At 41.0% G+C, this 24,302-nt stretch overlaps 1 protein-coding gene across 1 annotated transcript in view; it reads right to left on the bottom strand.

Moving 5' to 3' along the window:
• afg2a (AFG2 AAA ATPase homolog A) overlaps positions 1 to 24,302 on the bottom strand; it is a 108,669-nt gene that overhangs the window by 81,628 nt on the left and 2,739 nt on the right. The window contains exons 3-11 of the mRNA XM_080901727.1: positions 24,093 to 24,250; positions 23,591 to 23,649; positions 22,589 to 23,236; positions 22,331 to 22,460; positions 22,083 to 22,139; positions 20,921 to 21,044; positions 18,950 to 19,051; positions 18,630 to 18,783; positions 5,133 to 5,290 (exon numbers count right to left, since the gene is read on the bottom strand). Coding sequence (XP_080757853.1) covers positions 5,133 to 5,290; positions 18,630 to 18,783; positions 18,950 to 19,051; positions 20,921 to 21,044; positions 22,083 to 22,139; positions 22,331 to 22,460; positions 22,589 to 23,236; positions 23,591 to 23,649; positions 24,093 to 24,250 — 1,590 coding nt within the window. The remainder of the gene's footprint in view (positions 1 to 5,132; positions 5,291 to 18,629; positions 18,784 to 18,949; positions 19,052 to 20,920; positions 21,045 to 22,082; positions 22,140 to 22,330; positions 22,461 to 22,588; positions 23,237 to 23,590; positions 23,650 to 24,092; positions 24,251 to 24,302) is intronic.

Below are 24,302 nucleotides of genomic sequence, written 5' to 3'. Positions count from 1 at the left end.
GCAAAGTGCATTCAAAATGTTCCTTGATCCTGCACATAGAAATAAAAAGCCATAAAAGATTTAAACATGATCAAGCTCCTCCTCAAAGTTATTTTCTTCTGCATCTCTGGAGAGCTTCCATCACTACTAAACCACAAATTTGGGCAGGACCAGGGCAACTGTTGCTCATCACCAGCACTACTTGCCAGATTTAGTTCCCCAGAACTTCATCCACTTTCCCAAAATGAAATTCAAATTGAAGGGTCGAGGTTTGATACAGCGAAGGAGATCCAGTGCGTACTGCAGAGGCACAAATGTGAGTGGTTAGGATGGGGCTTACAGGGAGCAATCTTAAAGTAACAGCTGTGCTGGAAGTGCCGCGGTGCCACGCACGGAAACAAATTCCAACCAGATATGGCTTTTTATTCACATTAGGAGGCAGAAAACTCTATCCTCTCACCCCGTGATGTAGATATTGTTCGTCTCCACAACAAAACAAGGTTCCACTGAACTCTTCATTACTAAACACCAGTCATTCAAGCACCACCTGTTGAGCACCAGTCAAATTTTCTAAAAAAGAAGGTAACCTTGTTACTGTCAACAAGTGCAAAAGCTATTTACATCTACCTTCCTACCTTCTCTTCCCAGAGCTTTCTATTTTTTATATCTCTCCACTCATTCCTTTTTCCTCACTTGACCTTCTCACTATCACCCTCTCTCACTCTGCCTTAAATACATGCTCAAATCTCTTTCCCTTCCCCTCTTTTTTTCCTTTTTACTTCCTATTCTCTCCTCACAAGCTTGTCCCCCCTCACCCTCCCTACTGCCCTCCATCCAAAGGTAACACATCCCAGGCCACCGGCGCCGTCTCCGGGGAACAGAGCACCTAATGGAAACCTGGCGTCTGGCCACATACTGTAAATACCGAACAATTTATGGACAGCGCTAAGCGAGCGAGAGAGAGAGGGTAACGGATGGTTGGAGGGGAGGGAGGCGAGGAAAGGAAAAAGAGAGAAAACAGTGCTGCAGAGATGAGAAGATAAGCCGAAAGTAGGTAAGCAAAGCAAAATGCCCATTTGAAGCCCCAGAGAGTAATGAAATGAAATAAAAAGTGAGATAAGGTCATCTGTAAAACACGGGAGATTGAGGGAACAGGTGAGCATGATTAGAAAAAAAATGGAGGGAGACAAAAAAAAAGGAGGTTTTTGTGACATACATTACACAACATTTATAAAAGAAATAATTAGAAGGCAAAAAATGATAACTGAGCAGCTTTGTGCTGATACCGATGATATTTAAAGCGAATGACGTGAATTCTCCAACTACATGCCTCGGCTTTTACTTTTTGCCAAGTTTTGCAGTGTTTATGCAGTCATTCAAACTGAAATAGTATCATTACTTTGTGATGTTTTGCAACTCCGAGAAATTATATTAGACAATAAGGGAACAATAAATCAGCTGGATATTACTTTTGGTGAAAAAAGGCAAAAAATTGCAGGGATGGTCCAAACATTTTTCCTGGCCTCATTGGCTGCATTTATTATTTACATGTATGAGTGCAGCATCGGGTCACAAGAGAAGAATGTTTTCTAGAACTTTGCAGTTTTCCTGGAAGTTTAGGTCCCTGAGAGTTTTCGATGATTACGCTGATGACACAGGTAGACACATATTAAAATTGGCTGGAGGTACAATGATTGAACATTTCCTTTTCAACTGCAAACAACAAACAGCTGCTAGGGTCAAATGCAGAGAAAAAGCATGTAAGCCTCCAAATTAGCAGCCACATCCACAGGCGTTTAATTACAAATCAATTATTCCCATGTTTCTATCAAAGAAGCAGATGTGCAACACAACTTTATGCACTCATCTTCCCCCCGTTTTTTGTTTTTTTTAAGTTGCCTCTGCAGACTCAATGGAGTCATTGTAAGAAATAACAATAAAAAGTCACATTAAGTGTAAGCTGCCTTTTGTCACGAATGAAGTGTTTGTGGAATTAGAAGGCAATGTTTTGACTCACACCTCGCTCTGCTGTGTTTCTCCCCCTTCTTCCCTCTCTTCCTTTTTGTACGAGACCCAGTTATTATCTTTTACTGTTGTTTTCTGAACTTTACAAGGGGCCTTCTCAAGCTCGGGTCCTTTGATGGGGCTGTGAGGAGGGGTGTGGGGGACTTCACAGACAAAAAAAAGTCAAGAGAGACAAGGAGTATGTTTAAAAGGAAGAATAATAGGCTTGTTATACAGCTGCCAAATAAAAATATTAAAGCCAGGCTATAAAGTGGAAGATGTTCATTAAAAAAAAAACTGGGTAAACTGAGATAGTTTGAAGAATTTCTCATCACAGAGCAAACAAAGGATTAAATCAAACTTCTGATGTATTTAATCATAAATAAATGGTAAATTGAGAGGCATATTCTGTAAAATCTCTAGATCTGTGATCTGAGAAGGTTTCGGAGGAACTCGAGGCATGTACTTATCCGGCACCACTGGAAGTTTCTTATATAAAATGGATTAGAAACAAATGTTTGCACTCATGTGGATATAATCAAGTCCGGGGCTCTGCGGCTGCCCTTTCAACTGAGCTGTGCAAGGAGAGGAGAAAAAAAAAATCCAAACTCAAACTCACTCCTCTCTTGTTTCCAGGAACCGGCCACAAGGACTGAATGTCTCTGGGCGAGCTCAGTGCAGAGTGCTGCAGAGAAAAGGGGAGGCGGGTGGAGGTGAAGGGATAGGAAGGACGTTTCTTCTTCTTTTCGCTTTCTCTTTTTTTGGTTGCTGGCAGGAACCGTTAGCGACCCGATCTGCTTTCAATTACCGGTGGAGGATGATGTTAGCCCTCTTCCTGTCCGTTATGTCTTGCACATGCAAACTCCAAAACATCCTGGAGTCTCACCACTGTCCTCTCATCTCTCCTTCCCCTCTGTCCCTCCCCTCCTTTGCTCCATTTTTCTCCCTTCATCCACTAAGAACAAGTGATTCATCTTCATTGTAGCGGAGGGTAAAATGGCCACGGGGTCATTTCCACTCTTCCTCAGCCTGACCCTCATCTGCTGGTAATTCAGTGGTCAGAGAGTAGTTAAGGGATTGTTTCATGTGCATTTAAAAGGGACAATAAAATACACAGGAAGACCGCTGCTGCTGCTGCTCTCTTTGAGCTTTTCTCGCGATTCTGTTTAGTTTAGAGATTTTCATTCTCCTTTCGATGAAACAAAGATCGAATGAAACAAACCAGACTACTTCCTCTCATCATCTCATCCAGACTGTGTCATTATGAATGATGCCATAAATAAGTCAAGTATGTGAAGAGAAGGTCTCTTAATTTTTCCCAGACTACTCTTTGACATCCAGCTCCAGTTGAAAATGAACAAACAAAAGTCTTCATGCGTTTCTATGTCCACATGTGAGTACAAGCCCAGCCTCAGAGCTCTGTCCCTTTAGATTTAACCTGGCACTAACTGACACTTTCATAATAACAATCTGTTAAATGTCATGAAGTTGACATAGTGAGAATTTCAAAGGCATTGCTCATGACTTGAACGGAAGCGTGGCCCAACCGGAGGTTTAAGCTGATCGATCCCCAGAAACTCTTAAGATATGAAATTAATAAGTTTATATTCAGGAGCAATACATTAAAAACAAATTACTGACCACCTTTCAGAGCATTTCAAATCCTGCTATGTGGTACAGATCATCCTAGAAGTTTGTGCTCCGGTTTTTGTGAGTGAAATTCTTGTGTTAGGGTAGTTATTTGATTAGCACTAATTAGCAAGTATAGTGTCTATACGTCTATGGTTCAGCTGGCTGACTAAGCTTGCTAGCCTTAACTGATAACTGATAACAGCACTCCAGTCTCTCTTCTCATAAGGCGAGAAAGACCTAGAGTGCAGCTGCTCAAATGTTGAGGTTTTGAAATGCAGAGTTGGAAATCAATGTGTGACGTCACCACGATTACGTCTGTTATACAGTTTGTGGACAAGGAATAATCACGTCAGTGAGAGCGGTGATCATAGTGGAACATTTAGCAACTCAAGAACCAGATTTCTTTATGGCGTCAGCAGAGATATCTGTTTAATTTAGTTTTTACGGTGCCTGTGCTTCCTGTCTGTTGCATAGCAGACGTTGCACTCTCTGACGTTAGCTCGCTTTTTTTCCTTATTTCCTTCTTTTGGCTCTATAACTGGAAGAAAAACACTCAGAAGCTGTCACTATAACTGCAGCTTAACTTTCACTCCCATTAACAGTTGTTAGCCTATTTCCAAAGGTTAGGAACCATTTCAGGAACTAATGAACCCAGGAGTTAAATTTAGTCACTATGACATCATTTGATGTTCCTACTCTAACAATTTTACATCATGGACCTACGAGAATGATTAAGGGTGTTTTGACACCTGTAGGTCGTTTACTCCTGTCTGAATCAGTTGATGAGTTTGTAAACTTGTAGCTTTTCCTCATGATTTGGTTTCTTTCTGCACAGAAAAAAATCCAAAAGAACTCTGAGCAAACCAAAACGCGTCACTACAAACCATGTGAGCAGGTTCAGTCGGCTCATTGGCCAGATGTGTCTGGAGCGGAAGCAACAAAAGTAAATACAGGAAGAAAGTGCTGTGTTCTAGACTATTGGAGATCACAGAGGTTTTATATTCACAGCTAGTTGCTAGCCTGTACAGATTTTTGCACATCTATAGTACCTTTCCACATTCAGGATACAAAGCAAACGTGGCTACAGGAAGTTTTTTAGCTTAAACTTGTAATATATACCTGGTAGTTGGGTCGGACCGAGACTCTTTTGGAAGAGTTGATTACTGTGTTCACACCTGCACAAACGAACCAGCCCAAGGGAGAAAATGAACCAGATTTCAACTGAAATGGACTAAACCCTGCATGTGCGAAAACACCCTACCTTTGGAGTTTATGCCAAATGGCCAAATAAAAATTCCTGCTAGAACAGGAGCTTAGCTTTATAGTGCAATCTGGAAGCATCAGCTTCTACTAACTCCAAGATCAATATGAGGGTCATTTCTTATAGATGAGTGAATTTTTAAAAAGATATGTTTTTCACCTTTAAGAAGACAGACAGATGAGTCTAAATGAGCTTAAGTCATGAGAGAATGAATGGAAAAAACAAACAAACAGACTAGTTGTGTCAGTTAATGTACCTTGGGGACATCAATAGCAACCTCCCTCATGGCACTGGGCTTCACTACAGACATGGCCCACTGGAGGTCCTGCAGAGTGACTGTCACTGTCCCCATTAGCTGCTGGTCAGACGGTGGTTGATGGGAACCTCCCAGTGCTCGCCTCAGTGCGTGCAAACCTGCACAGAGAAGGTTTACATCAGCTACTGTAAATCTGTCACCGAATCAGAAGTGGAAAACAACTTCATGCTGAATAAAAAAAAAAAAAAAAAAAGAACTGACTTGACACAGGTTTGACCTGAAGGGAAGCCTTTTTGTTTGACGTATAACAACTTTAAAAACAAAACGAAAAAAGAAGCTTTCCCTGAAAACATTCAGGCTGACATATTATAGAAAAGATGGATCATTTCAAATTCAAAAAGAGTTCTGGATCCACTGCCTAAAAAAGAAATGCTTGTGCCATTTTTCTTCAGTTTCATTCCAAACCCATATGCACCAAGTCCGTTTTTTTAACTCAAAACGTTCAGGCTTGTACTTGCTGTGATGATACACACCTAGTGAATGCAAATCTTAAAATGAACGCTAATTCCCCTTTTGACGGTGAAAATAATTGGGCCTGCAGAGAAAAGTAAGCAGGCAGAAGGGAAGGAGAGTGTAATTGAAGAGCTTAAGGTTTGAATGCCTTTAGTCTGCAACTGAATAAAAAGAAGATAAGAAAACAAACACTGATGTGTCAGTATCAAAAAATGAGCCTTTGTTTCGCTCTGCAAAAACAGTCAATGCAGAGTGATCTCACGAGGAAAACAGTCTGGGCCGAGTTAGCTTTTAAAAATTGTGAGGTGATGACTGACATAGAGCACATACTTCTGAAGAAAAGGTTAGAAAAAATTATTTATTTACTGGAAAGGTCATTAAACATGCCTGCTAACCATAGAAAGCCGCTCTGTCTTCTATTGTTGGATGCCGAGCAGCTGCGGTCAAGTGCCTTATTTAGAGGAGGCTAAGCAGTACTTGTAAAGGGAACTTAGTTTTCTTTTTCCTGCTTTTCCACAATCAGTTAACAACCACAGTTGTTATCTGTGTCACGGGGGAAATGAAGATTGATTAAGGATCTTGTTCTGAAGCACGTTCTCAACAAAGGATGTTCTTACACTTTTTGTTTAAACAGAATCTGTTGTTTACTTCAAAGGAGCCTGATGTACTGTACAGGTGAAATTAGAACTGTGCAAACATCGGCAGTGTTACTGCATGAATCGGATCAGTGCACAAGGATTCCAATTGGTCATGTACAGTTTTAAAAACCTTCCAATTTACTTAAAGTGTAAAAGATTTGCAAGTAGGTCTAGGGTCAATGCTGCTTGCCATCACTGCTAAAAATGTAAGGAGAAATGCAAAGAGTAAAGCAATGACAGCATGCGAAACGCCATGTGTGGATCAGCTTGCATCCAGCTGTGGAGATTTAACCCCTACAGGTGGGAGGACAGGTCTTCTCTGAGTTAATTACATGCTAAATGTGGCCAATGATTAGTAGTTACAAAACCAGCCCACAACCACGTTTCCAACCCCAGTGTTGGGTAACAGTATATTAAACACACAACCGTTCTCAATGCACATATCACACAAACACACTCTTGGCTTCCTCTTCTGAGCAACAGGGTTGGGGTGGAGGGGGTCTGGATAGGAGACGGAGTGGAGAGGGCTGTAGGGGAACGGACGTGGTCCAGGGCTTGGGGCCAGAGAGCAGACGAGAGGGGATTTACGATCAGACAAGAGTGCATCCTGTTTATATTTTCCAGGACCCGTCTGACTAGGCAAGGGACAGACAGACAGACAGACAGCGAGGGAGAGAGGGGAAGAAGAAGAAGGAGAAATTCAATTATTGGAAACGCATTTGTCTTCGGCCGAGCTCAATGTGTTCCCCAGTCCCGGCTCCCTGGTGTATGATGCATTTTTCACGCCCCTTCAATCTTTATCCCCAAACACCCACCCTACTTCTTACTCTCAATCCCCAGAGCTCTAAACATCCCATCATTCCACCTGGCTGCTGCTTCAGCTCTTCATCTGCGATAATGCTTCGTCCCGGCGCTGCTTAGACTGCAGAAAAACATCTGGTTTGAGTGGAACAGACGAGGCAAGACAGGATAGGATGTGGAAGGAAGCTGGGGCGAGGAGGGAGATGAGGAGCACCAGCCACAACACCATATGCACTAACCCCAAACCAAAGCTGCCTGCCCTGCAAAGGCAGTGGGGCCTCAGCCTCTATAAATGCTGAGAAGGTGATGGAAGAGGGCCAAAAACAGGATTAACTGCTGGGTTCAGATCTTCTTTGAGCTTAGAATGACCACGGAGATAGAATGATTTTGGACTTATAACTCTATAAAAAGTTGATTATTCGTATTTTACACAGATCAGAATAAATAAACCTATATATAATGGGTAAATATAATAAGCCGCTTCTTCAGTGCATCTCTCATTCTGAAGATGAACTCCAACTCCACCAACTTGGACTGCTGCTGCTGATCACAGTCTTTGCTCTGCTCTGCAGCCTTGTGGCACATTAACCAGCTCCCTGGTTGGGGTGGCTCTCAAGCTCAGAGTTAATCTGTGAAGTTGGAACATGTACAGCTCCAGGATGAGAGACTCAATCAGGAAGAAGCCAACTGTCAACAAGGACCACCACAATAGCAACCTGGCCAGTGATACAGCCAGAAGGTAAAACACAAGACGGAAAAAGCCAAGGGTGGTTGGCTAGGAGCAAATGAAGTTTGAAAATAAGAGTCAGGAGACTGTTCAGATGTTCTCTCAGATGGATTAAAAATAAAATAAATAAGGAATCACCAAATATACTTGGACAGCCTCTTAAATATACCCGGGCAGCTTGCCCGAGCACAGAAAATGTGTCAGAAGCAATGTAAAGTAACATAAAAAAATAATACACTTATGTTAAAACAAAGGCAAAAAGCAACAACTATGCAAAATCACATTAAAAATACTTGAAGAAATGCCTTCATACTTCACTTTCTGCAAGGTCATTAACATCAGATTTTTCTGCACATTTCTGTGAAGCTTTTGTCACCACGTTTCAATCCTCTGTCCAGCAGCTAAAGTGAAACGCTCATCATCTGCAATAAGCTTTGACAGACAGCTAATGTTAAAGCTTCCAGTTAGTGGTGTGGCTGCATACAAGCACTGAAAAGAAAAGAAAAAAAAATAACATAGCTGACATATGTTTAATAAATGTTTCATCAAAAATCATTCGAAACTGTCTGGATTAAATGTAACACTCTGCCAGAGGCAACGAAAGGCTTTGCAGAGAATCGTCTGGCCGAAGGGAAAACAGAGTTCAGAAGGCGCAGAGCTTCAAATGCAGCCTGGAAGCCCAGAGGGCGGCGGAAACTTGATTCAACAATTTGACTTTAACATTTTGCTTTAGGGATTCTCTTGGCTGACTTCAAGCACACATTTGGTTTAGTTATGAAAACATCCGATGGGAGGAGAAGAGGGGAAAAAAAGAAGAAGCAACACAACACAATTTAATCTGAACCTTCTGTGGACTCATTTCCCTATTCCTTTCTTTCCTTTTTTTCCTTGCACTCCTGTTTTCCAGAATGCTTCACATTCACTAAGGGTCCACAGGGAATTGAAAGAAAAGGGGGCCTCCTAAATGTACAAGAATGCACATTTGCAAAACATCACACCAGGGCCTAAAGTAGGTATGGAAGTGAGAGAAGACCTCATTTCCCAGAGCTGGCATTGGAAAAAAAACAGAGGAGAGCGATTATTTGGGTTTTTTCCCCTTCCCAGGGGCACAATCTTAATTGCATCCGTCCAAAACAGACCTTGCCCCAAATCAAGGCCTTCTTTTCAGGGGTCACATCCTTTGATGCTCACACCAAACTGATCTGTCAACAACAGAATCAAACATCTGAATACCAAACATTACTTGGAGACACTTTAACATGTGAAGTGGCCAGAAAAAACATCAAGATAAGATATGCATTAGATTATTTTGGAGCTAACACTAAGTTACAACAGCCAACAAGTAATAAAAAAAATCAAAAACTTCTATTAAACAGTAGCATGCAGAGAATGTAGTGAAGTTAAGCAGTTTATGTGCGTCTATATATTGAGACAACCAGAAATCTGAAACAGTGTCCTAATACTATAATAGTATTTCCAATCGCAAAGGGTGAAAGAGCAGCTAGTTTATGACGAATCTGTTTCTGCAAAATTGAAGGCAATTAAAGTATCATAAAGATTTATGCCATCCCATGAATATTGCAAAGGTCATTTTAATGATAGCTCAATTCTACTAGCAGAAAAGCAGGCAAAGCCACTTTATGGGTCACCTTTGAGGGACAGAGTCTTTGACTGTGCAGAGTCGAGGACTATGGGTAGCCAGGACTACGTAGTCAATACAGACACGTCAGCATGCAGTCTTAAAAAAACAGCAGTAAAAGAGATGACGTTAAGCATAGTTAGACTACTTCTTAAGTGAAAAGTTGGCTTGACGAAGACAGAAAGTGTCAGCCGAGTTCAACACAAAGACGTGTGAAAAAAAAAACTCATCGGAAGCTTAGAAGCACAGAGAGCAGCTACGGTGGAAAGTTTACACTGCTTTTAACACTCGAGGGGAGTGTTTAAAACAAGCACAAGGATAAATAAAAGTAGCAATGCTAATTGTTCCACATATTTTTGATACTGCCACCTGGTGATCGTGCACAGCCACAGCATGTAAATGACTGTCTGCAAAGACTTGTGCAGCACCCTTGATGTTCATGAACAACCTCTGTCAACTTCTAAAAACCTTGAAAACCCCAAAGTTTCTACTTTGAACATTTGAGCAGGTTTTCAGTACAAGCTTTTTGTTCATGCAACTACAAGTCCACTCAATACAACGTTCGAAACTTTCCCTCGACATTCAGAGAGGAAGAAACACAAGAGTTATGTGGGTAGAGGTTAAACATTCCAGCATGGAAGATTAAAAAAGGGAAACCTGACACAGAGAGAGCATCAGGGAGAGCAGATCATCACCAACAACAGAAGTATACTCGCATATCAACACTGCATTCGACATTTCAACACAGAATAATCAGAGCTATGTTTTTGTGTTACGGTGCATTGTGTGCTGCTGCACTGAAAACCAATGAGGTTGAGCTGAAGCTCACCAGCAAGGCCGGCCTCGAATGATTGCAAAATACTTTGAGCATTACACCATCACAAAAAACCACAGGAACGTTTTCATTACTCGCCGGGGCTTCCGGAGCACTCTATGCACCTGTATTTACAATACCCAACATCTGTTCCCGGAACTGAAACACAGCAATAATATGTGCTCTTGAAGTACACACACAAACACACAGACACACACACACACATCACTGTCACTGGGAAAAGGTATGTGTCGGGTTTTAGGAGCACAAGCAGCACATTTCCGGATTTTATAAACAGGGGCCTCAAATAAACCTCCCATGCTGATCCGACTGATATTTATGTGACCTGTACTGAAATCCCTGAAGTGTCTTTAAAAGGACAGATGACTTGGGAAAGGCACTTTATAAGGCAATGCTGCCGCTGTAAACATCAGTGAGCATTTAGCACTGTTTGGCCCATTTAGTCTTCCACGGCAAAATTTATGTCAAACACACAAAACTCTGCTGGTTTTTGCTGCCGTTTTTCTTCCTCGTTTCTACAGAGCGGAGTAACCTCTAGTCCCCATTTCCTGTGTCTCATGGCCAGGAAGATCAATGGTTTGGGTTTAAAAACGCTCAAGTGCTGAATATTTAGGTTTAGGGGATTTTCACTAAGCGTGTTGGCCAAATCACTTTGCACATTTCCCGTGTAAATCATTTAGGCCATTTAGTTGCTAAAGTTTGAGTTGTTAAATATCGAGCCTGATCTTTGCCGTCAAATAGCAGGCTAACCAAAAAGCTTTCAGCTGACACAGTGGTGCATTTTGTGTTTATTATTCCATATAATCAATTTTACTGGCCCTTTTTGCTCCAGCAGGCTTCCCCTGTTTAGAGAGGCTTGTAAACAGTGGGTCCGGATGTGGCACAAACCAAACAAGCATGCACCGGCATACACACGTTCAAATAGACGTGCACACTCACACACGCAATTTGCACTGTTTAGACTGTGGAAATGAGTCATCTGCCAGCACCGGGATCAGTTGAACACCAACAGGACGACAGAGAGACGCCCGGAGTCTGTCAGGCTCCGCGAGACCACATGGCAGCTTCCAATACCACGCAGAACACCTAGGGGGATTCATTATGAAAAAGCTGTTTTGCATAATCTCTGGTGGGCTGGAAACACGGTCAAAGTAACATTTAGGGAAATATGAACACTAGAACTCAGCGCATTTGTGGTTATACTGGAGGAAGCTTTTGTCAGGGATCTTGTAACAAAACATAAGAAAGCATCCTACACTGTAAAGACACGCAACCCTATTTGACCGTTGCTCCTTCTTTTATTCTATATACAATTTATGCATATTGCTAATTAATTAAATGTGCAGGTTCTGCCAGCTAAGGTTTATTCTTACATAAATTTATAAAAATTTTATAATTTTGGCCTAAAACCTGCAATTCCTTGAGGCTAACCAGGAAAGCAAGTCAGTCCCCATGCACTCCCATATTTATATGCTCAAATTTAAAACTGAAATAAAAGATGTTTACAATCTGGTACAATACCCTTTTGTTTTTTTCCTCTAAAACTACTTTCTCCCTTCATAATAACTGAAATACGACTGATAGATACTGACAATCAGCAGTTTTTTGGCACATTTTTCAGAGGAACTATCTGAGAAAATATGACTTGCAGCCAAGTTAAACGTAAAACAAGTAAAAAAAAGCATTTTCAATCCAATTGTGTTTGTATGGCACCAAACCACAACAACAGCCGCCTGAAGGAACTTAGTACTGTGAGGTAAAGACTCTACAATAACAGAGACAAAATCCTAAAAATCAAGACAACCTCCCCACAAGTGAGCACTTGGCAACAGTGGGAAGGAAAAACTCTTTTAACAGGAAGAATCCCCCAGCAGAACCAGGATCAGGAAGGGGCAGCCATCTGCAGCGACCAGGTGGGGCTGAGGGGAGGGAGACGGGGCAGGATATGCACTCTTGCATTTGGTGAGTAAAAGTTTTACTTTATTGTGTCTATTAAGGTCTAGCAGGCTACCAAACTTGCTAGCTACAAAATGAGGCTCCAAAAAGAGAATTCACAAACTAGTGCACAATCTCAGATGGGCTGCACTGAGCTTTTATACAGAGAGGACATATTTAAAGTGATAAACTAGGAAACATGAGCCATCAAATTTATCTTGGACATAGGAGACCTACACCCAGATCCCTTTTTTTCTCCAATTTTAACATTTATTTTAATTCAATTTGATCTATTGTGAAATAGAAATATAAAAAGTGAATCTGTCTGTACAAGCAACCAGTCAAAATGTTGACTCATCAGCTCTTAATAGTTAATTTTGGGTGTGTCACATGCTCTATTATAATACATTTGGATAATGGAAGCTTCATTTAAATGTCTTTAAAAATGCATATTAGTTGTGAAAATGGATGTTTTGCATGTGTTTTAAAGCAAATCTTTTCTATTATAGAACTTCAACTACACTCAGCTCAAACATGGAACTGCTCCTGCTAACAAGAAACAAATCTGGGACTTGTGTAATGTCTCCATCTAAGTTAACCTGTCCTGCAAGAATGTGCATGCTGACACATGTCTGACATGAAGTCACAGTCAGAATGATGTGATGAGGAGCGACAGATGCAACAGAAAAGCTGTCAGAAAAATGCTCATACACAGAGTTATAGGCGTGCAGCATGGACATTTTTCTGCTGTGACTAACTCAGTCCAGCAGATCTTCTTAATGTGTACATGAATCTGTCAACATCAATGAAACTATGATGAAGGCCACGTTGTCAACAGGGAGAGAACCGCGGACAGAAAAAAGTTTGATTCAGAAATCCCAAATTTAAAAGAGGAGGGAAAGGAGATAATTAGTTTAAAGGATTGCGAGTCGTTTGGCTAATGAACTTGCAAATTCTAACTCGGGGATTCTCACTTCGGAAGATTAGAGAAAAAAATATATCCTCAGATGTAAATTTGGACAAGAACTCAACAAAACATTTAAGAAGGAACCATTCAGCTATTTTCACCCTGCAGATAAAAATCAGATCTTTGTATCTAAACAGAGCTCAGTCTGGTTACGCTCCATGCTGACTCCACATGAACTGGCAGCTACGCTTGACTGTACCTGCACAGCTATACAGCATTTGACCATGAGAGGTCCTCATTCACAGTTGCTACAGTTAAGAGGTTTCATTTAGGGTTTTCAAGGGGTTTGATATTTTTTGTTACTGGCAATGAGAGGATGGTGAAATGTAATCAAGTACTTAGTTTTGAAATGTTCAGCTTTAATTCTACTTCTTCTGACTTTCACTTTTTTAGAGGGACTTCTGTCCCCCTAAACAGTGTGCAAACAGTACATGAATGTCAAATTCTATTACTGTAAAGGGAGCATGAATTCTAACTGTAGAAAATGAAGACTATTTTAACAATAATGCATGTCAGTCTTAGCCCACGTGAACACTTCACGAGGCTTTCAGTCAGGCAATAGCTTGCTTAGACATTCATTTATTTTTCACCCATTTGTGTCTTAAATGACAGACAACCGATGATGAATGATGACAACCTCTTACCTTAATTTAAAGTTTGTGCAAAGTAAAATCAGAGATTGGCTTCTTAGCACATTATACATTCAGTAAAGAAGAGCTCCAAACTGACAACTCCCTGAAAACAGCATAAAACTGATAAAAAAAAATATTGCATATCTATAGAGTTAATTAAACAGGATGCCATCCAGATTGCCTGTTTAGTGCATGTAGGCTGATGTAAGAACAATCAGAAACAGGAGAAATTCTTTCCCCAACAAGTTACATTTTATGTACTTTTACTTCAGCGGCATCTTTCTGCGATGTTTTAAACTTTTTTATTACCCAGAGTTGAACTGTTTTAAATCAGACCTTTCTCAAAAATAGTTCAGTATTTTCTTTTGCAATTAAAGAATAAATATGTGTGTACAGCAGTCAGAGAAGCATCATGATGCCTTCTCAATACTTTGATGCATTCTTGTTTTTTCACCCCCAGGTTTAAAAATGCTTCTTTCATTAAGTTTAACCTGAATTCCATTGGTCAGTGCCCGTGATGTAAAGCACAGTTTTTCTTCATAATTTGTGCATTCGGTGGAAGCTTAAAAAGGGATTTCAGGTGACCTAAGTGAATCGCACTTTAATACATCTGGCATGAGTGTGCTCATGCATTACAATGCTTTAAAAACTGGCAGATCCGTGATCGACTGTAATTAAGTGCTCATTATATAACACATCTGTCGTCAAGAAGTTTCTGGGGCTCAGTATAATTCAGAGTGGACAAACAACAATTTCCCTAATGACATCAAGATTTCCATGCATTCTTATCCACACACAAAAGAATCAAACACGCACACACAAACCCTTTGACTTTCCTAACATATGAACAGCTCATGTAAATAGTCTTTCATTAAAGAGACTGGAATTATTTAAAAGGCAGGATAATGTGCATGTGTTTGTGACTGCATCCATTATAGAAGCCACAAGTCCGTACGCGTGGATGCTTTAATGCAGCTGTGCAAGGTGGATCTTTCGCATGACCAGAGTATATTGGGCTCGCCATGATATATGTTCCCTCAATTTTATTTTTCAGGAAGCGGTACATCAGAGTGTATGCTTCCTCAGCAGCTCATTGTTACCTGAGCAGCACGAGGAAACAACTGCAGTTCCGATTTGATGTGTTTTTATGCCTCTTTTGTTCCTTTCGGTACAAAGCAAAATAGGAAAAAACAGATATCAGCTTGCGAGTTCATGTGTCTATGTTTTCTATGGCTTTATGTGTCTATTTATATGTATCCAAGCAATTTATAGGGATAACGGTAATGTGGTTTGGATTTTTACTGAAAATAATCTGCAACTTGCAAATAAACTGTACAACTGATTAATGTATAAATACTTGTAAATTTGAAATAAAATTTTTAGATGGGGGCAATCATAAAACAAGATTGCGGTGCATACAGCAGACAGTTTTGCCTTCATTTATACATATGAAATAGGAATCTGGGCATTATCACATAAAAAAGGTATATGCAACTCTGTTCAAAGAAAAGCGAAACTATCTTAGATCTGGTCACCTTTTTTTGCTCATTAAAAGTCCTGTTCTGACATTCTGTGATTCAACTCACAGTGAAGTCACTTGGTAGTTAAATTTGATGAATGGGGTGTGTGTAAGATTTCAGTGGTGTGAACTGGCATAAAATGCCACGCTGGCACCAGCCACAGTGGAGGTCAGTTGCACCAAATAATCCCCCCACAGAGATCTCAGGATGTTACAGTAGAAGTCATGTTCCAGTAAACGTCTGCTTGTCTGCCTTCCGCCTTGTCAGATCAGTTACCTTCTGGCTTGGCCACTGATTTTCCATTAAAGTGCTGTTTTGTAGATGGAGATACAGCTCTCATCAGCAGTGATTAATCTGCACGTAAAGCTTCAGTTAGTTTGACACATAAATCTCAAAGTTAAATTTGCAAGTGGACAGAATAGTTAACACGCAGAGGAATCTAAAAATAGAAATTGCACTGAAAGCAGTCCAGAGATGCACAAGGAGACAACCTTAAAAGGGAGTAGGGCTGCCATGATTAGTCGACTAGTCACGATTACGTTGCCTATTAAAATTGTCGACGACTAATTTAATAGTCGACGCCTCGTTTGAAGCTTTGTAAGATCCCAAAAGACGCAGGAATAAGTAGTAGGATTTAAGAGTGTAATAACGGACTGAAACAGAAGATGGCAGCACTGCATGTACAAGGATGCCAGCTGCCGTTAAACCCCGAAGAAGAAGAAGCAGCGTCCGGTATCGTAGCTGTGTCCAAATTCAGGAACCGTGCGGTCCTGCTCAGTTTCCAACAATGGGGCAGCTAGTTAGTTTTCATGTTACTCTTATTATTCTTTCTGGGTCACAAAATAAACGTTTAACATATTTTCAGGTGAGAATGTAACTGTGTAAACTTCAAATATCTGCTTGGTTTATCAAGACACCACATATTTTCAAAAGCGCTCCGACGTTTTCAGAGACGTCTGTTACCCACTAGCTCGATAGCTAGCCGGGGTTCAAGGCTCAGTAGAGCCGGTGAGAACACCGGACTCCTGGCAAATCGTTTTCAAACCCACCACAGTCTTTCGCTACTCAGGTTAAACATGATATATAAGTCACTTACATAACTTAAAATGTTATTGTTTGGCTTTTTTCAGTATTTTATTTGTTCCTGATTAAATTGGTTTGGCTGAGATTAAAGTTATAGTTTTTACACAGCTGGATAAATGTCAAGCAGACAGCTGATTATCAGAAGTGTGAGATACTCTATACTCCTGTCCTGTTATATTTTAGATAGCAAGGAGCAGACGGCTGCGCTTATTAAACTCCACCAAGACAATCTGCTAATTTCATTACAATTTAATAAACTATCATCTTGTCTTTATTTTTAGTTAGCACATACCTTAAACAGTTAAAGCTGTAAGCTAATGATAGTTATATAAGAGCAGATGCATGCTGGTGCAATAAGCTGTAGGTTTTACATCCAATGGACGCATGATCTGATTAGTCGACTCATGGCAAAAATAATCGGTGACTAGTTGACTATCAAAATAATCGTTTGTGGCAGCCCTAAAGGGGAGATTAGCCAAACTTAAATCGGGTAAGGTTCTTGCTCTTTTTCATGACTACAGTAAGGTGATTGTTTTTTAGTGCACCATAGAGCACTTTGGATTTTACTAGATAAACTGCCACTACTTCCTTTCAGTTACAGTTGCATTACAATCCCGGAAAACGTGTTATACAGTAAAATCCTCCCCTAACAGAAAGGTGTATCATGGGAAATTATATTGGAGTTATCACACAAAATGGGAAAGGACCACTGTGACCAAATCACATGCTGGAGTCATGCCATGCTCCTATTTGCTGCATTGACAGCCAGTTAAAAGATGGCATGAATGAGATAAATCTATGATGGTGTTAAATCTAGACTGATATTTATCAGTTTGAACTTTAGACTCAGCCCCAAATTTCCGGTGAATGTCTGAGAGCGCTTTAGCTATAGATGCCTCGTACTCTAACCAAGCATCTGTAACTGAATTTATATTTTATCTCAAGCGGTAAAATGAAAGAAAGAAGTCATGAGTGCATTAAGAGTTCTCCTGTGGCTTTTTTGTTGCAAGGGCTTTTATCGGTCTTGTGATTTTGGTTTGGAGATTTTGGGGAAACTAGCGGTGTCGAGCGGGGTTGGGGAGGTTGTTGTCTCCCTCGGGGGCATGTGGGGGTTTCTCAGAAAACGCTGCCAGTCACGTCTGGCCCTCTGCGGACAGTAAATTACGCTCATTGCCGGAATGCTTCCACACAGCAGCCCAACTCCCTCCGTAGCTGGAAAGGCAATACGCCACATACCCCGGCGGTGGGACCACCCAGGAGGCATATGGGGTCACATACACACACTTCCACAGAAAAACAAATAAGCATGTGCTCAAACAATCACATATACCCCCACAATCAAGGACATGCAGGGCAGATACACATGTATATAAGCCAGTGTGTTTGTCCTCAGGGATATGAGGTGGGATGGTTTGTGGTGCTAGGGGTGAGGGGGCACAGGAATTTCACAACAAGTGGTGGTTTTTGTGGCATTTGGATCCCAGTGAGAGAAACCGCTGAAACTCCCAACTTCCTCTCTGGCAAATATCAAAGGATGCTTGACCTGTGTGTTCAAAGGAGCTGTGGGCATGTCAGGCACTCCAAGAAAATGTCTCAAAAATTGGTAAAAATAATTTAGATGGAAATAATTCACAAGTTATTGTGGTCTGGGCGACATTTTACAAGGAAAACAAAGGTCAAGCGAGAGAGGGAAAAACAACATGAGGCCTAGAATGCACCTAGAGCTCAATAACAAACTGTCAATCACTATTGTTTGTTGGTCAGATACCTCAGCCCACGGGGCAAACTAAACTACAAAAAGATGGAGAGCAATTCTGGGCCGGTTGCCATATGCAACTGTGTTTTGTTTTCCTAAATTATGTTGTTTTCATGAAGTGCAAAGAGGAAATCAATGCAAAGAGAAGCACTGGTGTTTCTTAACAGCTGCTTTGAGTGGCCATAGATGTCCTTGGTTTCCGTGACATTATGAGCAACAGTTTACATGACTATCAAAAGCTACAGCTACAAATCTGGGAATGATATTTCAAATCAGAGTCTAACGCTTGAAAATATCCAGCTTTTTTTTGGCCTGACAGATATCAGTAGATATGTAAATAAAGGCGTAGCCACACCAATAATCCAAAATGTTTTTGTGTGCTATTAGGTTCTTACAACTTGGAAACAAACATTTCAACTCTCTAAAAGAGAGCAAAGCAGTGTTTACTTGCCCGCTTCTTTGCCAACAGCTGCGAGATCTGCTCCTACGTAACCGTGAGCGGCGTCTGCCAGCTGCGTCAGCTCCTCCTCGGTGGCGCTGCACGGCACGCATTTCAGCTGCTTCTGCAAAATATCTGCCCGCTCTGCAGCACCAGGAACTCCGACCTGCCGTCACGAAATCAACACAGAACAGCGATTTGTATACCACATTTTTTGTACTCTGTCCACGTACTCAGAGCCTCAGAAGAAAGTTGCGCAATTAAGTAGCAATTCTTCACAAACAGCGTGACGTTGATTGGAAACACACTGCAGTCTCTCTGATAGTATGTACCTCCAGCTCTTTGTCAAAGCGTCCCGGCCTGCGCAGAGCAGGATCAATGGCTTGGGGTCGGTTTGTGGCCCCAAGGACCAGCAGCTGACCTGAGTGACCCTCCTACAAAGAGAAGAAAGTTGGATCAGCTAATTCTGAGATAACAACATAGTAATTTCATAGTAAGACCTGCTCAGCAAATGTTAATTGATGAACTAAAAGTCATTTAAAGCTTGACTCACACAGTTGGTATGTATATTCTGTTGTTCAAGTGATCTGGTTAACTGTGATGTGTTTGACAATCAATTTTTTGTGTGTTTTTTATATTCTGTATGAGAAGAGATGGCAATTTAAAGTAGCCCTTTTGCATTTCTCATTTTATGTCGTATATAAACTATTACAATTCTGAATGTTCACACCAAACATGACTAAAGTTTCAAATCATAAAGTCAGCCTATGTAAAAATAACCATTATAAACCAAAAAGGCCAGAGTGATCTAAATGCCTCAGTTTCAGAGTATTTTGTTTATTTACTACTGAGATCCAATATCTTTCATTATTGAGACCAGGCCATGATGGCACCCACACTAACAGTAAATCAGATCACATAAACCTGTTGAGATATCTCAGGCAACCAGCTCTAGCTGTGAGCACAGAGACTCCACCCACCTGTTGTTCAAATCTCCCATTGATGCACTCAAACAGAAGAAAGTTACCTTAAAAGGAGCAAGAAGGAAGCTAAAACTGATCCCTTTCATACAGTGGATGAACTCTGGGGCCACAACAAGGTACAGAATAAGAAAAAAAGTTTTTTAAAAAAACCTCGAATCATACAGAGCAACTGTAGGAGACTCACAATTTAAAATTATAGCGCATGGAATATAAATAATGCAAATAAAATGTTTCTGTTAAATACATTCACACAAAGGGGTAGTTTTCAATAATGCAGTAAAGTTTCGTTGTTTAATCTGCCCAGGTGCACGGCAGCTTGTGGCACCCACACTCTTAGATTAGGTCAAATTTAGTGGTCATCAGTTCAAGTTTAAGTCCACTTGTCAAACTCAGCCCGCTGGCTTTTAGTATTTCATATGTCGAGGACATTTTTCAAAGCTTGAGAGATTTTCTGACCCCAGCCTGATGCTAAACCTGGCTCACTTCTGCGTTTCCTGGGGTGGTTTGCCTGCAAGATGGGAAAAACTTTTTCCACCTTTTAACACTGGAGACAGAGTTGAAACACAAATAAATTACAGTGCAAGGAAGAATGCCGTGGAGCAGGAAGTGCTTTCTCCACATTCCACAAACCAATCAGCAATGATGACCTTGGTTTGGAAAACAGACAGGAGCTGGGAGCAAGAAGGGAGTTGGTGTATCTGTGCAGTATCACCAATCCACACCGCGGCCTTCTCTGCCTGGGGACGGGAAGATTTAGTTTGCTGATAAAGTTACGGCAAATTGTCAGCTCATGGCAGCCTTGGGTGATTTCTTTCCCAGACTCCCACTGGGGGTGTGTGGGGGAATCATCCTTTTTCTCATCAGGCACTAACACAGAGCTCAGAGGACAAATGGCACCCGAGAGATGCAACCCATAGTGTCTGAAGGGCGTCCAGCACGCAGAGATGGTTTCTGCATGACAATCTGTATTTGCAATGAGGGCATATTAGGATGGAGCCACGTTTGGCTGCGGAAAGACAAAGTATAAAGACATGTGTCTACTGAACAAGCAGTTACTGCTCAGTTTAATCCCAGCCTTCTAGCAATAATCATGCTAATGTAAAACAGACTGTTGTATTCATGTATAAAGAGAAGAAATGTGAGCATCCTTTATGTGCTGCAGGCTGGCAAAATTCAGAGAAGATGACTCAGTGAGGTTCCAAAAAACTCAAACTTAAAAAAAACCTTAACAGCATATAAGGTTATGCTCAAAAGAGCTGCCTTTAGTTTAATGCGGAAAACATTATTGCCATAGTAGAGTACAATTACTCGGATACTTACTGAACCAATCCCATCCATCAGAGTCAGAAGAGAGGCAACAACTCGTTTCTCCACCTCATTCTGAGCTCCCTCTCGCTTTGGGCACAAAGCATCCAGCTCGTCAATGAAGATGATCGCAGGCTGCCTATCAAACCAAGTCAAATGTGAGAAGCACATTGATTTATTGAAACATGTGAAAACGTAAATGGAAATACTGCGCAGAGGGCAAAATATTGACTCTTTAGGCAATTTTTTGACATAGAAGTCATTATTTGATGTGTCCATCTTTATTCTTCATCATGGTCAAGCTTTCTCGTATTTTCTTTAATGTGTCTTTAGAAATGGTTCTGCAGGCTACCTGAAGAAACTTCAAAGCTCTTCTTTGGATGTCGCTTCCTTTTTCATCCAATCTGTATCAAGATGATCCCACACTGCTTCAGTGATATTTAGGTGCATATTTAGTCCATGACTGTTCCACTGTGTTTTTTCTATCCAGGTAAGTTTTTACAGCATAGGCAGTGTGTTTGGGATCACTGTCGTATTCAAAAATGAAGCTAATGCTAATCAGAAGCTTCTCAGATGGTGTTGTACAGTGGCTCAAAATCTGACAGTACTTTTCTGTTTTCATAATTCCATCAATTTTGACAGGATCTCCAACATCACTGGCTGAACTGCAGCTCTGAACCATGACAGAATCTGCACCACGTTTTACACATGACCATACTTCTCTCCTAACCTCGTCTCTACACACTGACAATGACTTGAACCAAAACTGTGAAATTTGGATTTATCACTCCATAAGACCTGGTGCCAATCTTGTGCAGTTAGGCACGCTTCGGTCTTCATTTCATGTTTCCCTTCCTCTTTTTAAAACAGACAGGAAGATGGCGACATCATCCCACTGAGACCATTTCTGATGAAGCCTTGCAGACTAGAAGGTGGATCAAATGAAGGATTAGATGTCCTTTGTGAGGTCTTTGCTGGATTTTGCTTTTCATTTTTAACCTATGTCCCAGTATGAATGATAAATATGATAGTTCCACATCAACTGTGAGAGACCTCTGCACGTTTATGAATATAATAATGTAATTTAACATAAAAAAGAGAATTTAGAGATTTGCATACACAGAACTAAAAGTGACATACTATCTTTATGAGTATAGGCAGCTCAGCGAAAACTTACCTCTGAGACGCTTCTGTGAATATTTGTCTCAGTCTTGCTTCTGTTTCACCGTAAAATCTGCAAAGAAATGAGACAACACGCTTCTTTAATTCAGTGAATAAACTTTCCTCATTTAATCTGTGGCTTTGGATCATGTGTAAGGTGGTGAGTAAAATCTTGCTGTCATGGAAACAAAGTAAATTTTCCCCAAAATAATCTGCTGGGATAGAAATATGGTGCCATGAAGTTTTCAGGCTATATGACCATACTTGCTCATGATTTCTGGGCCATTTATCACCGTCATGTGGGCTCCAACTTCACTGGCTATGGCTCGTCCAATCATAGTTTTTCCTGTCCCCGGGGGACCATACAGAAGAACTCCTCTTGGAGGTGGGATCCCTGTGGTAGACAACCGCTTAAAATTAGAGATCTGACATTTAATGAGAGTCAGTAAATCTAACTGTAACACCTCACATCATAATGACATCACTGGGGGTTAGTTTACAGCATGGTATAATCTAACATACCATATTTGGAAAACAGCTCAGGATGTTTCAGTGGAAGTTCGATGGTCTCTTTGATGACATCCAGCTGACTACTGAGTCCACCAATCATGCTATACGTGACCTTTGACCCCTTAGCTTCTGCATCTGGATCTGTTTGGCCTACTCTGCTTTTAAATCTAACTTTAGTGGAGCATGACAGGCAGTAGAAGGTGTCAGTACTCAAAGCACCAGCAGGAGGTGCTGATGAGCTTTTCTCTGCCTGCTCTAAGATGAGTGAGCTCTCCGGACTCACAGCAGTGTCTACTAAACCTGCTGAAGGATTCAGGGAGTTGTGGGAAGGAGCTACAGGCTGCGAGGAAAGGGAAAGAGGCTGGGCTTGTCGGCATGGAGTGCTGGCTGCAGGACCGAGCTCTCTAGGTGTGTCTGTTGTTGCATCGTGGTTGTCATCAACAGACAGCATGCTGAGCTGCAGGGAGAGTTCAGCTGATGTGGAGTCCAGCACAGAATTCATCACAGAGGACTCTTCAGTTTCAGGACTCGCTCCCAGGAGAGGAGCTGGTCTCTGGAGGGTGACGCCATCCTCCCCTTTTATGGTTTCAACCCGAAGGCTGCAAGAGCGGCCAAAATAACTCAAGGAAACGACGTTCCCAGGCAGAACAATGTTCCCAGCTGATATAAGAGAGACAAATACATAGTAGTTATTCTAATAAAGGAAATCATCTGCTTGATTATATTAAATTAAAGTACAAGCCATAGAATCTAAAGTGCATGGATATTTTATTTTATTTTACTGTACAGCAGAGAGGGAAACGAGGCTTGTGCATTTTCTGCAAAATATTAATAGCTTATAGTATAGTAGCTTATCCGCCATAACACATAATACTCTTTTTAGTGTATATACTATACAGTAAAAAGACAGAAAAATGCAAAGTCAGGTGTGTAAGAAGTACACACTTTCTACTGAAAGGTCTCAAATATTTCAGATACAAGATGAGGTGATGAAGATGAGGCAAAAGGACATACCCAGAGATCTCAGGAAGAAATCCTTGAATTCATCTGTTTCTAGTGTTTCATCTTTTGACCTGAAAAAAAGTTTCAGGTGGTTGATAACTAACTGGAAACATTTTTCTCTCAACTTCTCAGTGATTACTGACATTTGAACTGCAGTTGCATCTTGTTTCCAACAGATGGGGGCCTCGGCCTTCTGCTGGAAAGAAGGCCGAGGCTTCTATCTATCTATCTATCTATCTATCTATCTATCTATCTATATATATATATATGTATTCACCACAGTAGAATTAAAAGAACAACAACAAAAATAAACATAACTTTCATTAATGTACAATATATTGTAGGACTCATTAGACTGGATTTATGTTGCTGGATGTACTTAAACTGGCAGCTGTGTGTACAGTTACTGTAGTTTAGCAACATTTTGAGTATAGAGCAAACTGGAATGATAAATATATGTATACAGACTTTTTCCTTTTTTTTTTTTTTTAAATAAAAGCAAGGTAAACCTTACCTGTTAGAGAGAACCACCTCTTCAGCCTGAAGCAAGGGACCTGTTATTGGGTGAAGCATCAACTCATCCCCTGTCTTTACTCTCAGGTTGTTCTGAGCACACTTCTGCAGGCCAACTTTTCCACCTGGAAAGGAGGCGACTGGCCAGGCCAAGCATACCTGAAAGTATCACAAAGGGTGTCAGAGGAGAGGAGAGGAGAGGAGAGGAGAG

The sequence above is a fragment of the Rhamphochromis sp. 'chilingali' genome (assembly GCF_963969265.1).
Source record: "Rhamphochromis sp. 'chilingali' genome assembly, chromosome: 13".
Taxonomy (NCBI): Eukaryota; Metazoa; Chordata; class Actinopteri; order Cichliformes; family Cichlidae; genus Rhamphochromis; species Rhamphochromis sp. 'chilingali'.
This window is presented reverse-complemented; position numbering and strand designations above follow the sequence as displayed.